Source organism: Chanodichthys erythropterus, chromosome 19 (genome assembly GCF_024489055.1).
Source record: "Chanodichthys erythropterus isolate Z2021 chromosome 19, ASM2448905v1, whole genome shotgun sequence".
Taxonomy (NCBI): domain Eukaryota; kingdom Metazoa; phylum Chordata; class Actinopteri; order Cypriniformes; family Xenocyprididae; genus Chanodichthys; species Chanodichthys erythropterus.
In genome coordinates, this window is record NC_090239.1 from 27,501,227 (window position 1) to 27,521,956 (window position 20,730).

General features: G+C 36.6%; 1 protein-coding gene across 1 annotated transcript in view; it reads left to right on the top strand.

The window, feature by feature from the left end:
• drd6b (dopamine receptor D6b) overlaps nt 1-1,006 on the top strand; it is a 1,311-nt gene extending 305 nt beyond the window's left edge. The window contains exon 1 of the mRNA XM_067369663.1: nt 1-1,006. This exon is cut by the window's left edge and continues 305 nt beyond it. Coding sequence (XP_067225764.1) covers nt 1-1,006 — 1,006 coding nt within the window.
• The last annotated feature ends 19,724 nt before the right edge of the window (nt 1,007-20,730 follow it).

The window sequence follows — 20,730 nt, forward strand, 5'->3', positions numbered from 1 at the left end:
GTCTATACTCAACCTGTGCATCATCAGTTTGGACAGATACTGGGCCATCTCGAGCCCCTTCCGTTACGAGCGTAAAATGACCCAAAAGGTGGCGTTTGTAATGATCGGGATGGCGTGGACACTTTCTGTCCTGATCTCGTTCATCCCTGTCAGAATGAACTGGCACAGGGCTGTGGATCACAACGCGCCTTTAAACCTCACCATACATTCGGAGGACTGCACTGCGACTTTAAACAGGACGTATGCTATAGCATCTTCACTCATAAGCTTCTACATCCCAGTGATCATCATGATAGGAACATACACACGGATCTATCGGATCGCACAAACGCAGATCCGAAGGATCTCCACTTTGGAAAGGGCAGCCGGACACATGCAGAACAGCCACGACTGCGCGAGCGAACAGTCGCTGAAAAGCACGTTTAAGAAAGAAACTAAGGTGTTAAAAACACTTTCCATCATCGTGGGGGTGTTTGTGTTCTGCTGGCTGCCCTTTTTCGTCCTCAACTGCATCGTGCCATTCTGTGACCTGGACAATCTCGGAGACTCTCTGTGCGTGAGCAGCACCACTTTCAACATCTTCGTGTGGTTCGGATGGGCCAACTCATCGCTCAACCCGGTCATCTACGCGTTCAACGCGGATTTCCGCAAAGCCTTTAGCACTATTCTGGGCTGCAACCGACTCTGCGCGTCTTCTGCGGTGGAGACGGTGAACTTCACAAACGAGCTGGTGTCCTACCATCACGACACCACTCTGCTCCACAAGGACGCGCAGGGTGTTTCAAGCCCGCAGCGCCTGGTTCTGGTCCCCGGTCACGTGGCCTTACCTTTCGACAAGGTCTCGATCGCGTCCGATTCGTCTCGTATCCAAAGGAACGTGCTGCTGCCTGCGCTAGAGCAGCAGGAGGGAGAGATGGAGATTTCCCTGGACATGATGCCCTTCACCTCCACACTCACAGCACTGAGCGACTGCTGTGGGATTCCGGGTCAAATTGAGGAGTGTTGAGTCTGGCCTCATTTCACACGAACCTATTTATAGCATCAGAATAAATATGACCTCATTTTATTTTTTCGTGCACTCATGAAAATATTTTGGGCTAAATTTAAGTTATATGCATATGGATTGCATATAAAATTGCCATCATTTTAGATGGGAACAAACTAATACACTTCACGTAATGCATATTTATCAATTATACATAATGAAACAGTTTATTAGCTATATGCATCTAATAGATTTTATTTGAATAATCATATTTTCAAAAAGCATGTATTCAAACATAAACGGAAGTCATGTTTTTTTGTGAAACCATTTTTTTTTTTCAGTTAAAAAGTATGAACGTTTCAAATATGGCTGTAGCTGTGTGTTGAATAAGCACTATTTAATTAGTTTAAAGCTGTAGTCCGCAACTTTTTTGTGTTAAAGATTTACAAAAGTTATATAATGAGAATATACAACATGAATCCATTTTCCAAACCGTGTTTTCGTCTTATCCTGAATCATTATGGCACACTTATAATAAGTGTTTATATTCGGACTATTTCAGACCGGACTGGTAGGACTCGCCGCAGAGTATCACGGTAACTGCGTGACTCGCCATAGACATACACGGAGAAAAGTAGCTCCGGCTAGAATGTTCCTCCGCAAGACGCGTGCAGTTCTGTTTATTAAATGCTAGATGGCCAAAAATCGCGGACAGCAGCTTTAAAGTCCCCCTGAAATCAAAATGTAAGTTTTTTATCTTTAGTATGAATATGTTAGCCTCAATTTTATGAAAAAGCTGGTGTGTTCCAAAACAATTTCAAAATTTGCATTTAGGAGATATAAGCATTCAAAACTGACAGTCTCTCACTTCCGCTAAAATAGATCACGGATTTTCATGACATCAATGCGCACTTCAGCTTCTCATCAAATCTTCTGTCCAATCAAATTCTCTCTAGAATCTGAAGCGTCCCACCCCCTACATTATAAATAGATGCTGAAGCTGTGGCTGAAATCGGTCATTTGCTCCCACATTTACAATTTTCTAAATGGTGAATGGCACATAGTGCACTATATAGGGGATAGGGAACAATTAAGACCGTGTAAATATGTGTTCCATTGAGGTGAATGAAGTCTGGTTTCACGTTATTGTCACGCGAACCATAGCGCGAGCAGTCTGTGCCAATCCAGAGACATGATAGCGCAGAGTGGATCGTATCCGCGAGTCGGCACAGACCACAAAACATATCGGAATTCTGCACAGAATGCTATATTTTAAAGCGATATGGAGGAGATTATGAGGAAAAACGGTTAAAGATTAAAAGGAAACTGAAGTTTTACGAGCTCATTGGCTATGGCTGAGCTGCGATATGAACGAAACGCTATTAGCTATTTTAAAAAAGGGGAGGAGCTGTTCCATATGTCCCGCCCTGTCTTCCTGTTTCAGTTGAAATTTCCTGCCGGAACACACTCCCTCAGCCGGACTAAGTGGCAAAAGAATCTGCCACATGACTGGATTTAATAGAGTACCTCAGGAATGACGTGTTTTTGTGGGCAAAACCCGGAAGTGAGTTAGCATTTTAGCACCCATCAATGGGTTTTTGCTAAATCACCTGAAATAAGGTCTGTGGTTAACAAAGCCTCTAAATATTTTCATGTTTTGATCTATGACATAAAAATCACCAGTTATAACCAACTTGTGATTTTTTTTAAACCTTTATTGTGTCTTAAAAACAGCGGTTGCTAACAAGTTGCTAAAAGGAACTACTTCCTTTGGTGGGGACTTTAGACTTCATCATGACAAACAGGACATTTGGACAGCATGTCTCATGAAAAAGTGGATAAGTATTCATTCACAGTGCAGATCATAATCAGCGAGCATATTTTTAATAAAGTTGGTTTTTAAATACAGTTTGAGGAAGCTTGTTGGTGTTGACGTTGATCCGCGACCATGGTGTGCTGTAGTCCGTTTATAGCCTACTGTTAGCTTTTTATATCTGACGACTTTGTTTAGGCTTCAAAATGTATTTATGTTGTGTTAACTTGTATAGATTATTTTGATAGACAAAACGTGTAAGTGTCATAACCCTTTGTAAAACACAGAGCTTATTTTTTGTGATTTTCCAAAAGTCTATGGGAAAAATGCATAGGTTTTTGATCGAGGGAACCCGTGCGCCACTAACTTCCGGGTTGGCTTACAAAAATATGTCATCTCTGAGGTACTCTAGGGGAAACTGCGAGTAAAACAAACGATTATCAGTTTAAACTAAAGGTTGGACGTGATATAGTGTTCCTTAAAACTTTGAATATTGACATGCAGCCAGGAATCGTGTTTCCTGACAATTACATATGTGCCTGATTTCAACGCCAGGGAATTACTTAAAGCAAATTTGCCTGTGAACGCTTTATATAAATACAGGTAGGTCTAAATTCAGGTTATCACTTATATCAATGTTATATATATCGTCCAGCCCTAAAACTTGTATAGTTTTTGTCAGCATTTATTTAAAAGCATCCAATTATGCAAAGTATTAAAGGTGCCCTAGAATTAAAAATTGAATTTATCTCGGCATAGTTAAATAACAAGTGTTCAATACATGGAAATGACATACAGTGAGTCTCAAACTCCATTGTTTCCTTCTTATATAAATCTCATTTGTTTAAAAGACCTCCGAAGAACAGGCGAATCTCAACATAGCTGTTACGTAACAGTCAGGGTGTACGCCCCCAATATTTGCACATGCCAGCCCATGACTGAGGCATTACACAAGGGCAGTCAGTATTAACGTCTGGATCTGTGCACAGCTGAATCATCAGACTAGGTAAGCAAGCAAGGACAATAGCGAAAAATGGCAGATAATAGAGCGATAATAACTGACATGATCCATGATATCATGATATTTTTAGTGATATTTGTAAACTGTCTTTCTAAATGTTTCGTTAGCATGTTGCTAATGTACTGTTAAATGTGGTTAAAGTTACCATCGTTTCCTACTGTATTCACGGAGACAAGAGCCGTTGTTATTTTCATTATTAAACACTTGCAGTCTGTATAATTCATAAACACAACTTCAAACTCACTGAGAATCAAATCTAATGCATGCATGCAGTATGCATGACGAACACTTTGTAAAGATCCATTTTGAGGGTTATATTAGCTGTGTAAACTTTGTTTATGCACTGTTCAAGGCAAGCGCGAGCTCCGTGGGCGGAGAGCGCGGGCATTTAAAGGGTCCGCAGCCTGAATCGGCACATTTCTAATTATGCCTCAAAATAGGCAGTTAAAAAAAATGAATTAAAAAAAATCTATGGGGTATTTTGAGCTGAAACTTCACAGACACATTCAGGGGACACCTTAGACTTATATTACATCTTGTAAAAATAAAAACGTTCGATGGCACCTTTAAGATGGTAAATATTTAATTTGTGAATTGTATATACAATATATAACAATACAATATACAGAGTATGATTTTACCTCAAATTTCAGCATATTGACACATAATGATAACTGCAAATCCAGGTTTCTCTGCCAGAGTCCAGTTGTTTCTGTGTATTGAAGCGATCCATTTGCTTCTCTTTTCTGTAGCTTTCGGCATTCTGTAAAAATGTACCTCAGATTTCTTGTCAAATCAATTTGTACAGTCAATCGCAAAGCTCTTGAATGTGTTTTGTGTGTTTTTCGCGGCATTCACGCTGAAAATCAATCCGCAGTTACAACGGCCGGCGGTGACGTCACGTGCATCCCCTCTATAATGCTGTGCGTTAAAGGCACTTCAGTGGGCCTTTAAATATGTGTAATTGTATAACTATAACTTTATGGTTGGTAAACAGTTTATTAGCACTATATTGCTGAAATTTTACCCGTTTCATATGTATGACTGACTAATATGCACCACATTAAGCTTATTAGTTTATGTTAAAACTGTGTAATCCAAATGGAAGTATTTTATATGCAATTCAAATATATATCTTAAATTTAGGCCTAAATATTTTGTTTGAGCCCTCATCAATTTAAGCAGTTCTAAAGTTAATTTAGAATAAAACACTTTATTTTATTAATCTCATTTCAAAGCTCAAAGAAATTGAAAGCTGGGTTCCAAAAGTGTGAGAAATGCAAATTTTGTTATTTATATAAGAAATTATATTATCAACAGTTTGAATAAAGAGTTCAAAAAAAAGAATGTGAGAATCACCATGATTTTTCAAAATCCACAAATTCCTGTTTATTTTGAGGTATATATTAGGTTTTGAATGCCAGATTTTCAGTGTGGAATTTTGGAGTTCACCACTGAAAGAGATACAAACACGTCTTTATATTGGTGAAGTTATCCTTATCTTATTTTATGTGCAGTTGTTCATAAGTAATCTGATCAGATTTCAGCTTTCAGATTGGATCAAATCTTGTTCAGAAGAAAAAGGGATTCTGAAATCGGTTTAGATCACAAAATCCAATCTTGGTTTTGATCTGGATCAAGTCGTCAATTTGTTTTGTTTAAAATTCTTTTTAGTAAGACTGGGATTCAGGATTATCCTGATCCCAACAGAAGGGTGCTTCAGAAACAAAAATGTAATAAAACTGGCCAAAACATACAACATTTGTATCATGTAATATACACACATTTATATTTTTATTTTGCTCTTGATTAGTTTAACTGTTGAAGTAAAGTAGAAATAGACATTAGGCTACCTATTCAGTACAGTAAAGTGAAGAAAAAAAAAAAAAAAAAGAGACTTCAGCACAATAACATAATCCCTCGATTCCAAACAAAAATAATATATTTACGTTTAAGTGTTTTTTTTTAAATCACTTAAAAACTACTGGCACAATCATCAGAGGTGAACCACTCAAAAGTCGTTTCTAACAGCAGCATCCCTTTTTGCAAGTGTTTGTTTTTGTTGTGGATTACATGAGGGGCTACGGAAACTCTAAAGGGACATGGTGATGGGGCAAAAAATATGAGATGGGAGGAAAAATGAATTTTAATGCTTTTGCGTTCTCTCGCCAAGGTTTTGTGTTCTCCCAAGGAACTTCGCGTTCACTCTCAAAACTTGCGTTATTTGCAAATGAACACAACGTTTCTTGGTGGAACACAAAACTTTTGCGCAAGAAAGCAAAAGCATTCGAAGATATAATTTTTTTCCCAATTAAATATTTTTTTCCCTCACCATGTCCCTTTAGTGCTTCCGTAGGGGTCTGATTGCTTAAAGGAAACTGCGAATGGAAAGGGATGTTTGATCGTTTATGTCATTTTTTTTTCTCTTCAAATAAAACACTTAAAATGACCCACATTGACTCTTTTACCTATTGTTTTTTCATAGCTAGCAGCCAACATTGTGAATGTAACATTTGGAACACTGGTAATCCAGATCTGGTCATCCGGAAAAGTGTGTATCTGGATCAGGGTGATCCAGTCCTGTTTTGCTTTGAAAAACTGGCACAAAAGAAAGATGGATTACCTGATCCTGGACAGCAAAACATGGGTTTTCCCAAATACATTTCTGCTATATTAAAGGACTTGAAACAAAATGCAGAAAAAAGCTTGGAGTGGGTCTCTGCTGTGTTTAGATGCAAATCTGGAGAGGCTTGTTAAAGATAATTGCTCATTTAATTACCACAGCTATTAAGAGATGAAGTATGCTGTAATAGGAGCCACTTGGGAGCAAAAAGAGAAGATAAAGGAAATTTCAAGCCTCTAATCAATGAAACCTGCAAAGGCGAACACACACACACACATACACACACACATGCGCACGTACGCAAAAGTAATCTTCATGGAAACTTTAAGGGCACAATGCCCTGTGTAAACTCTTGAACTTAGACAAAAAGCTATTAGTTCAGTGAATTATTCACAGTGCAGTACCATTTTTTTCTCAAGGTAATGACTGCATGTAACAAGGAAGGATTTAGGAACAAGGAGAAATAAAAAGCTGGAACAAAAGTAATTGGTTGCTAAATTTACCTTCACGCAGTGTAAGTGAACTGTCTATTTGCTGACAGTGTGTTTTGACCATCTCTTACACTTGAAAAAACAAGTAAATACAATGTGAGTGGTCACTCCACAGTCCTTCAGGGCACATTATTTATTTCACATCTAAAAAGTGGTAATTGTTTTATTGATTTCTAACAGTTTATGCAGTTTGATGCCAGACATTGAAATGACACCACACATGCACATGTAACCCCTCCTGTTTGAACCACCTGCTCTAAATGGGACTCAAACCCAGGTCCGCTGGCATGGGAGTCGGGTGCTCTAACAAGGAGGCTAAAAGACCGCAGTCTCTAGCGTCAGTCGCTAGAGCACCTCTTGAGATTAGGCAACGTGATCTCATGAGAATACGTGTGTATTTTTACGTGAAGTGTGGTTCTACCACACGTACATTTACTAACGTTTTCATACACACAAAAACGTACAACATTGACGTATTTATAGCACTAAAGCGTACAAATACTTACGTATTAGCAGCTTAAAAACGTTAAACATCTAACGTTAACGTAAAGTGTGAATGTATATGAATTACCATGTATTAATATTAAAATCGTGGCTTTAATGATTCAAATAAGTTGTGTTTAATTGTCATTAACGTTGAATAATGTTAAACGAGACTACACTTTGAAACCTTAAAATGAATAACATTTCTATAATCGTTTTGTATTATTTTGCTGTGCGATTTTTTCCCTATGCAGTGACTGACAATACAACCATAAGATACACCAAAGCACAACATAAATTAACAAATCACACCCATTTTATTTGTTTGCTGTACTCCATATCTTTAGAATCCATATGTTTGCGAGGAACAGATTCAAATTCAGCCCTTTATCTGTCGATCTTCACCTTCATTCTCAGCAAAAGCGACCGTCACAGTCAAAGCCCGCGCACGTTATGATTCAAATTTAAAAAATAGCGCCAGTGCGCCTGCGCCACCCTCGAGAAGCGTTACGACATGGTTTACGGCACTGGTATCGAACGCTCATTGGTTCTCACCTGCTTCGTCGCAGATTGCGATATGCCGTGTTTCAGTGGATTGACATTTGAAATGAGTGCGCACCTTCACGGAGAGAAGAACAGATTCATAATTTCACGGATTAATAAATTATATTCTGCTCTGTAACGTTACCCTATAAAAACTATTACGTTACAGCCAGAGAGGACTGCGACTGGAACTCATCATCATTTTAACTTTTGGTACCACTTTTGACATATTTGCAAAAAATAAATGATTGTGATTAACGTCACGCTTGTTTGTCTGTTTTTCATTTATTAACAGTATAGTTTTAAGAAATTGTTATGGGTAGGTTTAGGGGAAGGTGTAGGATAAGTGGCTCAAAATATTGTTTTAATGTCATAGTTTTTACTAAAATTGTCAGTTTCCTACACATTTCTGTCCATTATGATTTATTCTTTTAACGTTATGTATAAAATGGGTAGGTTTAGGTTCGGGGTGGGGTTTAGGGATATTACATTCATCTAAAAATGTTAAAAAGGGAACATTTATATATATTTTATACATATATTTTTATGACATGAAAGATTCGTAAATATTTTACGTTTTATTCGCAGTAAAAACGTAAGTATGTTTACGTTTTGGTGCCATAATTACGTCAGTATTTGTACGTTTTAGCACCATTCAAAACGTACAAATATGTACGTTTTGTGTCTTTTAAAGTTACGTATTAATAACTACTTATTAACAATGAGACCAGGCTGGATTAGGGGAGTGAGGTTTACACAAACAGCTCTTAAGGCCCTTTCACACAGGACGCGGCATGCGCTGCGCTCGCCGCTGGGTTCAGCGCAGCCCTTCAGATACAAAGCGATTTGCGCTGCGCTGGCCAGAGCACAGTAGGCGGAATTTTCCAAACATGTAGCGGGAGTTTTATACATAGTCACTTGATTGTTGTTCCACCTTTCGGTCAGCAGTAAAGTATATGTCCCGGGCCGTGTTAAGAAGTGAGCAATAGCAATAGCCCTGCTTGTAAGAAGAAGAAAGAAAGCAGCTCTTGACAATGTCTGTCATGTCTCCATGACACAGCTTTTCTCCCGATGTAAATATACGACCAGCAAACTTGTATTGTATAGCTCTGGAAATTCCAACACAGTAAATAGCTGTTCGTCCATTTTGCTTTCCGATTGTTTGGATGCCCGTTGCTATTGGTCGCGCGGGTAATCGTCACAGAGCGCAGCGGCAAAAGTTGAACTATTTTGAACTTTGACCGCGGCGTGCGCGCAAGCTGCGCTCCGCTGCGTCTGCGCTTTGGTCGACGCAGTTCTCGCGCGGCGCAAGCCATTGAAACAAATGGGTTTCATAGCGCAGCGCAACGCATACCGCGTCCTGTGTGAAAGGGCCTTTACTGGGCTACGTCCATCACACACACACACAAACCGCTTTAAAATAACATCTGTTTTGATGTGCACTTCATGCTGTCTTAAGTGATTTTCTATAAGACAAACCTGCCACAGAACTTCAATGTGTCAGCACATACTGCTTTGAAAGCTCTTATTTGTCCATATGGCAGAAGATATGTCGGCTTCTTTTGGGCTGGAATAGGAATAGCATGAAAGCTTCTGAAATTGCTGTGAACAGCAAAGAAAAGAATTTCAACACAATTTGTTTGAAGAAAATGCTTGTTTTGATTAAAAATCAGGTAAATATGAAAGCAATGACAGTGGTATTTAAAAGGGGATTTACCTCATAAGCAACATACGTTTTCAAGAAAAAAAATTATTAGAATTATAATATTATTAAAAAGGTAGCATTTTATAATAAGGTTTCATTTAAGTCAAATTGACAACAGTAGTTAGCATGAACTATGAAAAATATTTTTAGCATTTATTAATCTTAGTTAATGTTAATTTGAACATTCACTACATTATTAAAATAAAAAAATAGCATCATGGGGTAGTTATTCAAAAGTAATCTGATTGGATTTCGGCTATGTAATTGGATCAAATCTTGAAAATGGGTTGTTCAAAAGGAAAAAAAGGATTCTGAAATCAGACTAGATCACAAGATCCAATCTTGGTTTTGATACAGAAAAAAAACATCAATTTGTTTTGTTCAAAACTTTTTAGTAAGATTGGGATATCTTTGATCCAAGAAATCAGGATTATAATGATCCTATCAGAAGGGTGATTTCAGGAACAAAAATTTTAAAACTGTTCAAAAAATACAACTTTTTTTTTTTTTCATTTTATACACACACATTTTTTGTTTTGCTCTTGATTAGTTTAACTGTTAAAGTAATCAATTAGAAGTAGACATTAGGCTAAATATTTAGCCTTTCAGTAAAGTAAAAAAGAGATTTTGGTGCCATACAATAATCCCCAAACAGCTGTAAATGTCAAAACAAAAATATATTTAATGTAAAGCGTTTTTTTTTTATCACTGTTTGTAAACTACTTTGGCACAATCATTTAGAGGAATCAGTCAAAAGTTCTTTGAAAGCGAACGCAAAGTTTCTTAGGTGAACGCTATGAAGAACGAAAAAGCATTGAGCTGTTTTTTTTCCCCCCATCTCATATTCTTTCTATCACCATGTCCCTTTAGGGGCTCTGTAGAGCCCTAGTATCCAGATTTGGTAATCTGAAAAAGTGTGTATCTGGATAAGGGTGATAGAATCAAATTTTGCTTTGAAAAACCGCCCGGAAAGTAAGAAGCATTACTTGATCCTGGATAGCCTAACATATGATTTCCAAATCCAGATCATTCTGATCCAGATTAAACTTTTTGAACAACTGGCCCCTGTTAATACTATTTAATGGAACCGAGCTAGCAAGAACTAAAAACAAACAGTTGTATTTATTTAACTTTAACAAAGTAACAAATGTATTGTACTGTTAATGCATTAACTTGTGTTAATGGGACCTTATTGAAAAGTGTTAAAATGTTCAAATTAATTGCAGATTCTAAAATCCCCCTGTTGGACTATAACTACAATATTCATTTTATAGTAAACAAAAACTATATAATAATTCATTGAAAAGAATGACTTTAAAATGCACAAACAAATTCTTTGAAACTGCAGTGCACGGTTTGTGTAAGAATTTTAGGCAACTGAATGGGAGGAAATATAATAAAGTCAGAGCTCTCTCATCACTCCAACAGCACTGGGTCTGTAATGGATTTGGAAGTGCATGATCCCCAATACAGGGGCAAAATTGAGAGGCCCTTGTGAGCATTGATGCATCTGCTGTCTACAAGCACTTCATATTTACCTAGCACCCTCAAAGTTATTATTCTTAAGAATGGTGTAAACACAATATAAAACTAAATATAAAAGCTTATTAAAACCTCATAACACTATAGAGCTCTTTGCCAAATGAGGACGCGCTCAGGGAATTTCAGTAACAGATGCATTCATATTATTCCATCCAGACACAATGGAAAACACCCCATGGCATGAATCATAGGAAAAAATAAATATTTATGCAGTTATGCAGACATTCACAGCTCCTTTATTCAGAATGTAGCGGTTAGGCTGATTTGTTTCATTATAACATCCCTCATGGTGAATTTAGGAATTGTAGCTGAAGAACTATTCATTTTTTTTTTTTTTTTCGTAACCGATATTTAAAGTGTCTTTTGTCCAGTATGTAGCAAATTCAAGTGACATTGTCAGGACAATGTGGCAAGGACACAAACAGAATAGTTTGATATCTTCAGAAAGTTTTTTAAGTTTTTGTGCAACTTTTATATGGCTTGGCTGAATGTGACCTGAAGAATATTTTGTTGAGAACAAACAAACACACACACAAGCACACACAAACTGTAGTTTTAAGAGTTTTTTAAGCACGAATGTTATTGTTTAGATCAGAAATATGTGACTCATATTTAATTATAGCAACTATTTTACAATTTGTTTAGACAGTTTCAGAGATGCGAGCTCCAGGCCGTCAGCAGCTCGTGTACCGCCAAGAACAGCTTCATCTCGGCCAGTGCTTCCGGGATTTGCCGCTGGCTCTTATAGTGGTTAAACATAAAACGTTATGTTAAATTTAATAATTTAATATTAAAGCTATATTAAACTTACATTCTGTAGAGCACTGATTTTGTATGTTTGACTGAATTGTAAAATTGTGTTTATTCCCTATTGTCATTTATAATGGCTATTATTGTTAACAAATATTGTTGCTAATTGTTGTTCAATAAATATTATATTTTATATAAATATGTTGTATTTACTATTGAGAAAGGGTCCATTAGTACGTAATACATTTTACGAGTGAGTCAGTCGCAAAATATTTTTAAAAAGAGACTTTGTAAACAAAGGACATTGTTTTAGAGCTGTATGTTATGGAAAATTCCCTTAACTGTAAAAAGGACAAATACAAAGATCGCTTTCCTCAGCAGACATTCCAATGGATTTTTATAATGGATATAATATTATGGACATCAACCTGGAGACGCTCCACAGTCAGTGTTCCAAACTTCTGCCCTACAATTGCAAAATATGCATTGCAATGATTTTGTGCTTGAGCAAGTGCAGACTCATTTGAAGCAATACTTATTCATTACACGTGTCCTTTCATAAAATATGACCAGCATTGAAATATAATTCTGTTAAACAAACATGTAATGAAAAAACCTTTCCTGTATATCAGAATGTCTGCAGTCAAAAGTGCAGTGAAGTGTGCTGTACCTTTAAACACCTGTACATGTGTCTTCTGAGCCGTGACTTATTTACCCAAAACACGACATCTCCCCGAATAAATGTCAGAAGATATGCTAATGAAGGGGTAAATCAAAGGTAAGGTCAATGGCTGATGTCTGATGTTTATGGAAGATTTTAACACTGCAGTAAGAAACATTTACAAAAGTCACTGAAATGAATGCAGCAAATTGAGCACCAAGAATATGCTTAAAATTCATTCCCACACTGTAAAGAAGGCTATTTATTAAAAATGTCACTTTGTTTGCTCAAAGGTCAAGAAGACCTAGAGCTGTGTGCAAAATTCATAACTGTCACAGAGAATCTCAAGAACGTTCACATCATATTTCAAAACAATATTATATATATATATATATATATATATATATATATATATATATATATATATATATATATATATATATATATATATATATATGTGTGTTGTAAAACATAATTGTTTGGTTTAACTTAAAAAAGTAAGTTGCCCTAAAATTTTGACTTCATTGAAATTAAAAATTTGAGTAAATACAATAAAGGCGATTGGTTTAATCAACAGAAACTCAAAATATTATGTTATCTGAACTACATAAATTATTGAAGTTGATTTGACAATGTTTATAAAGATAAAGATGTTTTGCATTATTTTTCAGCACGCATCACTGCCCCAATACAAAATGTTCTCATTATTGTAAAATAAAAAAACAAACAATGTTATTTACATTTTGAAGCATTTGTACAAACCCGATTCCAAAAAAGTTGGGACACTGTACAAATTGTGAATGAAAAAAGAATGCAATAATTTACAAATCTCATATAAACTTATATTTTATTCACAATAGAATACAGATAACATATAAAATGTTGAAAGGGAGACATTTTGAAATGTCATGCCAAATACTGGCTCATTTTGGATTTCATGAGAGATACACATTCCAAAAAAGTTGGGACAGGTAAAAATAAGAGGCCAGAAAAGTTAAATGTACATATAAGGAACAGCTGGAGGACCAATTTGCAACTTATTAGGTCAACTGGCAACATGATTGTGTATAAAAAGAGCCTCTCAGAGTGGCAGTGTCTCTCAGAAGTCAAGATGGGCAGAGGATCACCAATTCCCCCAATGCTGCGGCGAAAAATAGTGAAGCAATATCATTTAAAATGGACTGTGGCAAAGTGGAAAACTGTTCTGTGGTCATCCGGACTAAAGAGGACAAGGACAACCCAAGTTGTTATCAGCGCTCAGTTCAGAAGCCTGCATCTCTGATGGTATGGAGTTGCATGAATACGTGTGGCATGGGAAGCTTACACATCTGGAAAGGCACCGTCAATGCTGAAAGGTATATCCAAGTTCTAGAACAACATATGCTCCCATCCAGACGTCGTCTCTTTCAGGGAAGTCCTTGCATTTTCCAACATGACAATGCCAGCCACATACTGCATCAATTACAACATCATGGCTGCGTAGAAGAAGGATCTGGGTACTGAAATGGCCAGCCTGCAGTCCAGATCTTTCACCCATAGAAAACATTTGGTGCGTCATAAAGAGGAAGATGCGACATTGTGTTCTGAATAAATTATTGAAATTTGAAACTTCCACATCATTGCATTCTGTTTTTATTCACAATTTGTACAGTGTCCCAACTTTTTTGGAATCGGGTTTTTACGTAATAATAACAGTATTTGTATTTGTTGTACTGCCTTTAATTTTTTTTTTTTTTTTTTTTTAAATAAGATGACCCTGTTTTCATGCTATTCACCCATGTGCAAACCAATCTGATGCTGAACCCTTCATTTCACAAGACTAATACTGTATACGTAACACATCTGATGCACACTGGGAAGTATTTTGATTCTGATCAGGTCAGGCTCTGTCTTTCTTTCTCTCTCCCCACTGCATTTATTCTCATGCAAATGAACCTCAGATGCTGCTACCTGAATTCTAATCATCGTTTGATTCAAGTGTATTATTGGCGTTTCTATCAAAAGTTTCTTTCAGACTTGGGAATGACACAGGATTACTTCATCATCTTGTCCTGTGATGAATCTCTGTGGAGAATATCTATTGTTTACTGAAGACATTAATCTTGCAGCTGCGGTTCTGTGGTGTTCCTGAGCAAATTATTGTTACTGAAGTTAATACCAGTGCATGGATTTGATTAGTGCCTGGTGCCAAATCTTAAATATTCATTTTACATGATAAAATTACTATGATTTTCAATAAAAATGCTAAAGGGATAGTTAACCCTAAAATGAAAATTAAGTCATTGTTTACTCACCCTGGTGTTGTTCTAATGCTTAATGACTTTCTTTTTTGGACAACACAAGACATTTTTTTTTAAAAAATGTTCCCGCTTGTGCTCATCCAAATAATGCCAGTCAATAGCGACCAACATCAAGCTTTTTTTAAAAAGACGCAAAAGTATTGCAGATTGATCCCATGGGACATGTGCCGTACATTCTAAATGTTTTCTGGGGGTATACAAAAGGGTTTGGTGAAAAACAAACCAAAATCTAATGTATTATTTAACAAAAATCCTGACCTTGTCCAAAAAGAAGAGCATACAGCATTAGAACAACACCAGGGTGAGTAAATGATGACTTTTAATTTTAAACCCTGGTAATACTTTGTTTTTTATGCATACGCACTGCACTGTGCATGCACAGTTTTAAGCAATCTTTCAGCACGAGTTATAACCCATGTAAATATTTTTGTATTCTTTCATGCTAGAGTTGTACAAATGAGGGTAGTTTGTAACCTCTTTGCACAATCTGTCATCTATATAGGTCTCCATCGTCGCTGTAGCTTGCATGCGTTCCGGTCTGTTCTATTTATGCAGGTTTTCTTCGACTACCTTGTGAATCGACACCCCCAGGGCACAGTTGCCACCTTGTGGATAAACTAATTACTGCAAAAAAATATATAAATAAATTAAATGCGCTTGTGCGACCTCCGCGTACAAAAACACACACACTCTTGACAGCCACCACTATGACTTTAATTTTAAAAAGTGTTGAAAATTCCCTTTTATGTTCCACAGAAGAAAAAAAACTGCATATAGGTTTGGAACAACATGAGCATGAGGATTAGTAAATAATAGTCTATAACAGTCTATAATACAAAACAATGTTTTATTACGTTACTGTTGCGGCGTGTGCCTGAAAGAAACCTGCACACGTTAACCCATATAACATAAGGTTTTCAAGACACCAGCAGAGTTCCCTCGTCTCACCAGTAACAGTCAGAGGAATTTACACTTTTATTTCTCTCCTACATTTGCATGTCAATGGGACTTACCCAGAAGCAGTTCACAGAAAGGCGACTCCGGATCCGTCAGGAAGACTGATAACGGTGATGAAACGACACTCACAGATGCTTGCTGATCCCTTGTGGGCCACACGGCAACCCACATCCCAATTAGTTACATCCTCCTGCCCAACATCCCCAGAAAAAATGTGATTATACAAGAGTAAAAAACAAAATAACAAAACAAGAGGTGGAAGCGAGGAATTTTAGCTGAAAATGCCTATTGGACCTGTGCTGCAGATTTGAGAAGTTGGATGATGTCTGATGTCTTCAAGTCACAGAGAGTACCAGGGTGAATCTCAAGAACACATTCAAGTCATATAATAAAAATTAAAAAAAAAAAAAAAAAAACTTACATATTTGTCCATGGATGCTCCATTTCATACGCTTTACACTTTTTTAAAGTGATTGTTTGATCTGTAAATGACATGTCTACCAGTATAGCAGACAGGAAAAATAACATAAAAAAAAAAAAAAAAAAAAAAATACAAATTATATAAAAATAAAAAACATGTATTATTCTTTAATATTTGGGATTTATATGTTGCTGCTCAAAGGATCCAACTGCCCATGCATTACAATCAGTCAAATTTAAGATTATTAATGTGCTTTTTCCATTGCATTTTCCAATGTCAAAGAGTGTTTTTTTATTAGAATTTTTTTTTTCCCTTTTACTTTATTTTAAGGTTATAAAATTGACAGTTTTTTAATGGAATATTGGAGTATTCATTATAAATGATTTTTCCGTGCACATCATTAATTTTTATAAATTCATGTGCCCTTTTAATCTTTAACCAAAATAACTTGCCCTCCCTCTTACAGCGACATCTCTTCTCTGATGATGTGTTTACTCGCTCAACCTGTCACTCACATTAGATTGACCAATAGCAAACCACAACCGTCCAATCAATTCCTGATGGACAAAATCAAGTCCTGCCTTACATTCTTGCTCGAGCAGCAATTTCACTTGGAGATACGTCACAATAGGGAAGAAAAGACTGTCACAATGTCCGTTTCATGCCGACTTAATCAAAATTCATATGTGGACCTTCCGGTTAAAAGAACAGACTTCTCTGATCATTTAGTCCACCCTTGTCTAAAAACAGAGATTACCATATACCAAACTGAGAATCATTTTCAATTATATATTTCTATCTGCTATGAATTAGAACTATCAAGGCCAGATCACAAATAAATTACTCTTTTAGTCAAAAGGGTTTGCAAAAAGGTCTGAAACTGATGATTCATTTGAATGGTTCACTTATGCACCAAATCATTTGCAGAGCATGTCATGCAAGAATATTTGAGCTTCCGTTTACCATATTTGAGTGGTCTATATACAGTATGTGTGCTGATCAATGTTTAGGCTTCATGAAGTTTTACGAATCATTTGTTTCGAATCAGTGGCTCAGAGCGTGTATCAAACTGCCAAAGTCACGTGATTTCAGTAAACAAGGCTTCGTTATGTCATAAGAGTTTCAAAATGTCAATGGTTCACCACTGGGGGTGTGACTTTGGCAGTTTGATACACGCTCTGAACCACTGATTCGAAATAAATGATTTGTAAAGCTTTGAAGCTTCATGAAGCAGTGTTTTGAAATCGCCCATCACTAGATATCGTTGAATAAAGTCTTTTTTTTTTTTTTTTGGCACACAAAAAGTATTCTCGACGCTTCTTAACATTAAGGTTGAACCGCTGTAGTCACACGAACTGTTTTAAAACTGTCTTTAGCAGCTTTCTGGGCATCTGTAAGTGTTTGTTATCTTGCTGGCAGTGCAGGCCTCACTGAGCCATCAGATTTGATCAAAAACATCTTAATTTGTGTTGACTCGTTTCTGACACATTTCAGAGCACAATAAACATGAATTGAACTGTAAGCATTTCTAGAGTACTGTATGTTTCAGGCCTAATATTTCTTAAGAACACCAGTGTGTTCAGATCAGGGTGTTTTATTTGTTTTACTAAGTGTTTCCAAGTCAAAAAGCTATGTTTCCTCAGCTCAACAGACGGGAGTAAATATTGTGATAAGGAAAGAATATGTCAATTGCAAGGAACAAATTAACTTGTGAATGAAGCTTGCACTCTTTTCATCAGCAAACAAAAGAAAGCTCAGGACTGAGAGAAGAAGATAAATACAGAGACAGAGAGAGACGTGACTTCAATAGCCTTCTTTGTATTCATATTGCTATCTGAAGGGGTGAGGACACTAGAGGATGTCATTTGTCTGTGTAACTACCACTCTATTAGCTATACATCAAAAGCGTAGGCTGATTATCTGACTAGCATATGCATATATGCACACTGATTACTCTTATAAAGAAATAAATCAAGCTTGCGATATTACATATTTATTTTAGTGAACCAAATAATTTTCAATCATCAATGGAGACAAATCCATCCATCAACAGTCTGAATCTGGTGTGCTGTCAGAAGCATTCGACTAGAATGACAAAAACAGAGAAACACACACACACACAAACACACACCTGGAGGTCACGTACTGTATGAAATGGCAGCGTTCTGCTTCAAAGTTCGCCATTCAGTCGAATCACTCTCTATAGTGCATGATGGGAAGGGACAGCAAAAGATTTTCATTGAAGGATCCTCAGTGCCATGTTCATCTTCTGGGCAAATCAATAAACACTTTACAACATATGTTGCCTAGAGAAGAAAAATATATTTTAGTTGCATGAAGCAAGGTCAGTCATCTGTCTTAGTTAACTAGCTTTGGAAAACAAAAGGTTTTATCTGACACTGTCAGAGAAAAGATATATGCACAGTATATATAGTATATATAGGCCTACACACACACACACACACACACACACACAAACACACACACAAACACACACACAAACACACACACACACACACACACACAAACACACACACACACACACACAAACACACACACACACACAAACACACACACACACACAAACACACACACACACAACCACTTGGAAGGTGATCATTTGTTTATATAAAGCATATGCAGTTGAATTTTTTTCTAAAATGACCGATTGTTTCTCTAGATAAGACCCTTATTCCTCGTCTGGTATCTTTTAAAGCCCTCTGAAGCTGCACTGAAACTGTAATTTTGACCTTCAACCGTTTGGAGGCCACTGAAGTCCATTATAAGGAGAATGATCCTGGAATGTTTTCATCAAAAACCTTAATTTCTTTTCGACTGAAAAAAGAAAGACATGAACATCTTGGATGACATGGGGGTGAGTAAAGGAAATTAGTATCAGGAAAATTTGAGTATCATGTATCATGTAATTTGAGTATCAAATAATGAGTATCAGGAAAATTTTATTTGAAAGTGATCTAATCCTTTAATATTGTGAAATATTATTACAATTTAAAATAACCGTTTTATATTTTAATGTATTTTAAAATGCTATTTATTCCTCTGATGGCAAAGCTAAAATTTCAGCATCAATACTCCAGTCTTTATTGGCTTCTCGGTTATTATAAATCATTATATGTGCTCAGATATTAATAATGGTTATTCTTATTATTATTTGTATGCACTATAAACCCAAATAAGTAGGCAAAACTCAAAAAATTTGAGGTAATCAGCTACACCATGTAGGGAAAACACCCTAGGAAGTAAAATTAGCTCAAATGAAATATTTAGGGAATTATAAAGAGTTGTTTAGATTACGACCGAGCAACTGATTCGTCCAGCGTTCATTTGCTCGAGCCGTAATAAGCTCTTGTAACGGATATAAATATCCAACAATCGTGAAAACACTGATTAGAGCACGGTAACTTGATCACAGTTTAAGACATTAAATCATAAAGCACATAATACAAGACACTTTCCTTTTAAAATCTACAAGAGATTTTATTTATTCTAACACAAACTAATCTAACACAAAGGCACGCACATACACACACACACACATTCATACGCGTTGCAGTAAGAAGGAAATGAGAGAGAAAGAGTTTTGAAAGAGAGAGAGAGAGAGAGAGAGAGAGAGAGAGAGAGAGAGAGAGAGAGAGAGATCTGATTAACCGAATTCTTATCAATGCATTTCAAGGACCAGAACGAACCATGAATCATTCATTTATGCACCAGTTCAGTTTTGGTCTGGAGGTACTTGCTTGCGTTGACTTAAAGGTGAATTTCCCTCGTCGTGCAGAGAGGGGTTTCCCAAGTCGATGATTGGTCCAGATCAGGTCCGTGTGGAACAATGAAGGAAGTCTCTTTGTCGCTGGAGTTGAAGCGGCAAAAGTCGTTGGTTGAACTTTGCGGCGAAACGTAGGACACGAGACTTTCAGCGGTAAAGGAAAATTAAGTAAAGAAAAGAAAAGTGAGTGAAGGTTGGATGGCTTGAATGGGCGGCTGGTCTGTTCTTCTTGTTACTCCATTGTTCTTGGTACTCTGGTCATGGTTTCTCTTACCAGAACTAACCAACTCCAGTTCGTTTACTAACCAACTTCTCTCCATTCACTATCTTGCAATATGATCATTTAAACTTAGTTGTTTGTCACACCTCTGAGGAGTCTTGGCCAATCAGACATTGTCCTGCTTCAAGAGGGCCTTCCTCTGCCCCCAATAAAACATAAGTGTCACATCCCGGTCTGTCTCTGCTTTAGCAGATTGCCATTTTAACATAATTGCTATTAAATGGAATACAATACATTTTAAACAGATTTCATTCAAGTCAGAATATAGGAAAGGGGAAAAGAATCAAATTAAGTCCAAATAAGGCATACTTTCAGTCATTCAGTCAAGAGTTAACACATTTACATGAATTGTGAGTGTTTCTAAAGCCTAA